Source organism: Montipora foliosa, chromosome 1 (genome assembly GCF_036669935.1).
Source record: "Montipora foliosa isolate CH-2021 chromosome 1, ASM3666993v2, whole genome shotgun sequence".
In the NCBI taxonomy this organism is placed as follows: domain Eukaryota; kingdom Metazoa; phylum Cnidaria; class Anthozoa; order Scleractinia; family Acroporidae; genus Montipora; species Montipora foliosa.
The window spans coordinates 24,946,889-24,954,133 of NC_090869.1; the positions used below are offsets into that span (position 1 = coordinate 24,946,889).

Here is a 7,245-nt window from a genome sequence, read left to right on the forward strand (position 1 = left end):
TTGTCACTAGAGAGAACTCGTGGGTGTCCCATAATCTCGAAGCGAGGCGACCAAATGTTGAGTTTCTGACAGCATGTCGCATATTTTGAAGTCCCCCGTCCAGTTTCTAGCCCCGCCGGAAAGGGATTAACATCATTAAACATGGGTCTTGGAAAGCTGTGAGAAGCTCAGAATACACGCTTAAGCTTGTGGTGAAAAAGAAGTTGTAAATGATCAACATAGCCTTGAAACCAAATCTTTCTCGATTTCCTTTTATTTTCTTCCATCTTTCTGGGTTTAGTATTTTACTGAACCACATGTCTTCTCAGGGGGTATTTCGGAAAGATATCTACCAGGGCACTGAAACGATTTACGATAAAAACATTTACGATCAAAACAATATCGTGTACTATTAGAGCTACATATTACTTAAGGACAACTTGAATCTCCTGAAAAAAGAAAACGCAGCTCAGTTGACAGTTATGGCAAAAACCCCGTCAAGTTACTGCACAACCACACGTACTCAAAGCGTTCCTGCTTTCAAAAAATCCCGTATCTCCTTAATTCCCCCCCCCCCCCCCAGCCAAAAATTCCGTATCCCAACATTTTTTTACTTAAATATCCCACATCCTGATCGCTTCTCGGCCTTTTGGCTAAGGTTAGTTTCTCGGGAAACGGCTACGGTCAAGTACCATTGTACTACGTACGGTTCTTTTGTCAGTGCCATAAGAGGCAGGCACAGAACAGTTTCCGCTGTTTGTCTGTTCTCTCGAGAAGGGATGACTAGGGTTTTTTGGTTTCGTTTTTGATACTTTTTTGTTCACCTCGAGTGTAGAATCATGACGAACTTTTGTAGTTTCTGAGAACTATTTACTACTTGTAGCTTTTGTTGAGTTTTGAATCGATAATAGAGAGAGTTCGGCTATTTAAACCCGGACTGGACAACTGGATTGAAAGACCTTTATACTAAATTAGCTGATACCTTTGGAAGGAATCTTCATTTGACAGAAATTGATTTGTCAAAAATCAACATGGCCGGAGTACTACACTTTCACTGGCTCTCGCTGTTAACTCCCTTTCCCAGACCCTCAGAGTAAACACGTCTCTTACTACGTTAGATTTGTCTTCCAACTTCATAAGTGCTGAGGGTGCTACTTCACTTTCCTGGGCCCTCATAGTAAACACTAGCCTTACTACTTTGTATTTATCTCACAACTCCATTCTTGCTGAGAGAGCTACTTCCCTTTCCCAGGCCCTCGCAGTAAACACCTCTCTTATTACTTTGAGTTTGTCTTACAACCCCATTGGTGCCGAGGATATTGCTTCCCTTTCCCAGGCCCTCGCAGTAAACACCTCTCTTACTACTTTGAGTTTGTCTTACAACCCCATTGGTGCCGAGTGTGTTGCTTCCCTTTCCCAGGCCCTCGCAGTAAACACCCACCTTACTACTTTGGATTTATCTTCCAACTCCATTGGTGATGAAGGTTCTACTTCCCTTTCCCAAGCCCTCACTGTAAACACGTCCTTAACCACTTTGCATTTGTTTCACGACTCCATTGGTGATGAGGGTGCTTCTTCTCTTTCCCAGACCCTCATAGTAAACACTTCACTAACTACTTTGGATTTGTCTTGGAACTCAATTGGTAATGAGGGTGCTACTTTCCTTTCCCCGGCTCTCGCAGTAAACACCTCCTATACAACTTTGAATTTATCTTCCAACTCCATTGGTGATGAAGGTTCTACTCCCCTTTCTGAGGCCCTCAGAGTAAACACCTCCCTAACCACTTTGCATTTGTTCCAAAACTTTATTGGTGATAAGGATGCTACTACCCTTTCCAAGGCCCTCGCAGTAAACACCTCCATTAATATTTTGGATTTATCCTCCAACTCCATTGGTGATGAGGGAGCTACTCCCCTTTCCCAGGCCCTCACACTAAACATCTCCCTCACCACTTTGAATTTGTCTTCCAACTCCTTTGGTTACCATGGTGTTCATACCATTTCCCAGGCCCTCAGAGTAAACATCTCTCTTACTACTTTGTATTTATCTCACAACTCCATTGGTGCTGAGGGTGCTTCTTCCCTCTCCCAAGCCCTCACAGTAAACACCTCCCTGACCACTTTGGATTTGTCTTTCAACTTAATTCGTGATGAAGGTGCTACTGCCATTTCCCACGCTCTCACAGTAAACACCTCCATGACCACTTTGGATTTGTCTTGCAACTCCATTGGTGATGAGGGTGCTACTTCCCTTTCCAAGGCTCTAACAGTAAACAACTCTCTAACCTCTTTAAGTTTGTGTGTCAACTCCGTCGGGGTTGAGTTTGCACCTCGCCTTAGTTTAGACTCTTGCGCATTACTTTAGTGAATCGTATTTCTTAAGATCTCAGTGTTTACGTCGACGCCGACGAAACCTAACTCCATGCTCAGTGTTTTACCTTTATGTGGAAAGATCTCATGACCCCTAGATTTTGTATTGTGGGGGTTAAGGTTAAGGAATTTTAACGACTATATATCCCACACTAAGAGGCTGAAATTCATTTTTTTGGTAATGCGTCACGAGGAAATAAGGATACAGAGAAAGCCAGCCAGTTTGTCCCTTGAGATATGGAAATTTCGGTATAGGTATTTTTACATGAATTGGAAACGAAAGAAAAATTGCCTCTCGAAATGCCCCCATAGGCAGCAGGCGCGCTCGATCACAAATGAAAAGGAGCGTTCCGATCGAGACCCCATTCGCAGACAAGTTGCCCCAATCCGATGATTTCTTTATGACTTAAGTCAGAACTAAATTGAAATGCTAAATCGCCAATTTCGTTGCTCCTCCGTTGTCTCTTTACTTTAATGGAACGTCAAACCACTAAGAAACATACCTCAGTTTGACACTTCAAAACAAACAATTGCCACAATTCCAGTCGACTTTGACTTTAAAACGCCGACAAGACCCGATTAGGAATACCACTAAGGTCACATTTTGTTCTTTAACTTTGCTTTTATATTTAATTTAGTGGGCGACCATTTCATTACTCTAGTGCCTGGTTCAAACTATGTTCATGCACTATCGTTTACTTGTATCTTGTTACTTGTATCTCGTTTACTCGTAGCTTGTTTACACAAATTAAGAATGTGTCTGTACATGAAGGCTAATTACAAGTTACCGTGATGTTATCTTAATCAGTTCTGAACTAGTGTTTGTTGACCTACCATTTTTAGGTAAAAATTCTACTCTTCTTTAATAAATGAATTTTAGCAGAAACTATTTAAAGCAAATGCATCAATAATTTATCACATTGTTGTTAGGTCTCTTATGTTGAAGAGAATGCTGCAGCTTTTCACATCCACTCTGTTTCTTTTCTCGTTTCTATTAAGGATCTTTTACATAGACAAGACTGTAAGATTTTAAATACTATTACCTCTGTACATAACCATCTGCTAGGCTCGTATTTACCACCAAAAAAGGAGAATAAATATAATCTGCATAAAAAAAACAGTGTGCCCGCCTTAAGATTAATACTGAACGATTTATGACATCTTATGTAAATAGACTGATTTTTAAACTCAAGATAATGTAGTTTTTATCTCTTGAATAAAGTATTGTATTTGTGTTGAGCAAGCGCGGCGGTAACTTAGCGACCGAATCCTTACACCATACCTCATAATGTATGGGCTCACTTAATAACAGTGGAATTACTCAAGTGAAGATATGATCGTCACAGTTGATTCATTCCTCACGGAAAAATTAGAACCCACAAAAGACCAGCTCCCAACGTCAATGGCTTGATAGTTCAGTTGGTTTGAGCGTCACACCGGTATCGCGAGGTCACGGGTTCCAACGCAGTTAAAGTCCTGGATTTTTCAGGCTTCTTTGCGCAATTGCAAAAACTGCATTCATAACTGCGAGGATCATAGCTTCACTTGATTTCATATCCACAGTTCATATATGATCCATTTCATATATCATTTCATCAGTGGAATTACTGTAAAGGATGCACGTGACACAGCAACATCAAGTCAGAGTCACCAAACATGTCATGGGGCGTGTGGTTTGAAGACAGCCTTCCAAGGTTGCGAATGGCAGTTGGATCAGGGGTCGAGGTAGAGTAGCAACATACTTCAACCCAATAGAAACCTGTAACTTTCAGTTCTCAATTTTTTGTAGCCCAATCACTATATGGGCAGGCATACCATATATGGGCAGGCATACCATATATGGGCAGGCATACCATATATGGGCAGGCATACCATATATGGGCAGGCATACCATATATGGGCAGGCATACCATATATGGGCAGGCATACCATATATGGGCAGGCATACCATATATGGGCAGGCATACCATATATGGGCAGGCATACCATATATGGGCAGGCATACCATATATGGGCAGGCATACCATATATGGGCAGGCATACCATATATGGGCAGGCATACCATATATGGGCAGGCATACCATATATGGGCAGGCATACCATATATGGGCAGGCATACCATATATGGGCAGGCATACCATATATGGGCAGGCATACCATATATGGGCAGGCATACCATATATGGGCAGGCATACCATATATGGGCAGGCATACCATATATGGGCAGGCATACCATATATGGGCAGGCATACCATATATGGGCAGGCATACCATATATGGGCAGGCATACCATATATGGGCAGGCATACCATATATGGGCAGGCATACCATATATGGGCAGGCATACCATATATGGGCAGGCATACCATATATGGGCAGGCATACCATATATGGGCAGGCATACCATATATGGGCAGGCATACCATATATGGGCAGGCATACCATATATGGGCAGTTTCTAAAGAAACTGTGGTGCTGCGTCGGTGGAGAATTACAAAAATTTGGTTTATTAACGGAGTTGATAATGTAAATTGGCCACCGTAGAGAGATTCTAAAAGGTGACGTTTCGAGCGTTAGTCCTTCGTCAGAGCGAATCGGAAGGATTCGACGAAGGGCTAACGCTCGAAACGTCAGCTTCTAGGATCTCTGTACGGTGGCCAATTTACATTATCAACTCCGTTGATAAACCAAATTTTTACATACCATATATGCCTTTAGCCTCGTTTTTCAACTAGCTTCTCTGTGTTTGGATATCCGATAAAACACTCCTTATCAAGTTTGATATATTACATGAAATTTATGCCAGATGACACTTTCTTTGAGACACTTGCAATGTGGGTGTCTTATGTGGGGAATTCATATACCATATATGTTTTAACTACACTAAAATAAAGTGTGCTAAAGTTATTTTTTTCTCTCACCGCTTCGAATTTAGTTGCCTTATTCTAAAGCTGCTCCATTACTAAACAGCCATTCCTCTCCCTGGCCCTGGAGAGAGAGTTGATATGCATAAAAGTTTCATAAATATACCCTGGAAGCCATCCTGCTTCAAGCATGCTCTGCCGTTGAAATTGTGCCTGGTCCAAATGTAGTATTGTTATGAAAAACTGAAAGGTAGAATCAACCCTTTGTTTCGGGAGTTTTTTCCCTTTAACATATTGAGGCTATGTGGAGAAAAATGTCTACTTTGGATTCGCCGGTTTGGGAGATTATGATCAGTGCTCAAATTGACATCAAGATCAGTTTAAGATACCTAAGTCGTATAGACTGGTTAATTTATCTAGATTTCTCCTAGGCTGTACAGTATCAGGAATCGAACTGTTAAACTGTCCATGACACACGGCGAGACAGCACAATCTGACAAAAAGTAATTAACTTGTCAAAAAAAAATCTGACAGCGGTACATTGTCAACGGACCAATACGAATTTCCCGCTGCTGATGCAACGGGAAATTCTGATCGCGTTGGTTACTGCAACGAGTGCAGTCCCTTATTTCTGTTCTCTTTCCAAGCCTTACTCGGTCCTTTTATTCAATTGCGGGCCGCTCGACTAATTTATGAAGGGACTGCTCGCAGTTTAGTTGTTACCTTGCGTAGCAAGCGTTTCCAGCGGGCGAGAAGCGAACTCATTTTTCCGGCTTCGCGAGAATAGGGCGAGCACCAAAAAAAAAAATTGAAGGGGGAGGAGAGGAGACGGAAACGCTTGCGGACAAACCCCTCGTTCACAACACAGGCTAAATGGCGGAAAAGATCTTTTCAAGAAATAATACATCGAGTAGTTAGCTCCGTTGTCGATGAAGGATTTAGCGGTAGCTTGAGAGAATAAAAATGACAAATTTAATCAATATTATCATTATTTTCCTTGTCAAACTTTTGAAGTTTCTCTTGCCCAAAGTTCATTCCCGCTATGTAGGATCAAACATTTTCTTGGTCAATTTATGATAGCCCATGACATTGATTGAGTGGGCGGTTTTCAAAATGCTGGGGTTTGTCTTCAAGCGTTTCCTTCTTGTCTCGCCCTATTTTTCGCGCGGCTAAAACATTAAAAATCTTCCACGGAAACTCTGCTACGCAGGCCATATAATCATGGCAAGAATACTTAGCTTATATTGACGTTGACAATCCAACTTAAGTCGTCTAAACTTTTGAGCTTTAGTGGAGTGGAGTTATCTGTCTTCGTCAAAAAGACGAATCCATTCTTCGCCCAGCAACACTTGAAGTTGGCATCCTTGAACTTTTTAGAGTCAAGCAGCTCTTGCAATTTCGGTGGTAAATGGTTATACAGATTTATGTGGCTGACAACTGCATTACTGTTGAAGCCCAAATCTACTGCGCTAAAGCCATTTACATTTCTCCTGCTAGCCGTGACGTTCTTCTTTGCCAGCCTGCACACGAATTTACAGATAATGGCGTTTGGCCTGTTGGAGGCCACTCGAGATGGAACCCGATGTACAATGTCTACATCACTCAAAGAGACGTTCACGCCCCTATATCTCGACCGCGCGCCATTTCAACGGAAGAGCCTGCTTGCAAGCTATTAAATATTCTTGGGTTTCACTCAGATGATCAACAGCCATGTTTTTCAACGAAGTTTACATAACAATTGAGTTCAATTCCCGGAGGATTGGGTCAGGACATCAACATAGCAGCCGTGACGTCATGTGAAACCCGAGAATAGATTGCTTCATGGAAAGTGCTTTATTCACGTTACAAAACCTGGGAAACCGATAGAGTGACAGCAAACGAGTTAGTTTTCCGGTTTTGCAACGAATGAAGAAAAATCCGTACAAAGCACTTTCTTTGCTGTAATTTTTTGTTATGTCTAACGATAATGAAACATTACTTGGAATCATTTGTCAAGTTTCTCAATGCTATAAGCTCACAATGATTATGTAGA

At 41.7% G+C, this 7,245-nt stretch overlaps 1 protein-coding gene across 1 annotated transcript; it reads left to right on the top strand.

Annotated features, from left to right (window-relative positions):
• The first annotated feature begins 296 nt into the window (after nt 1-296).
• LOC138011814 (NLR family CARD domain-containing protein 3-like) lies at nt 297-3,260 on the top strand. The gene is given in 3 exon segments (XM_068859029.1): nt 297-311; nt 1,064-2,273; nt 3,193-3,260. Coding segments are annotated over 3 exon segments (1,293 nt in total).
• Nucleotides 3,261-7,245: the final 3,985 nt, after the last annotated feature.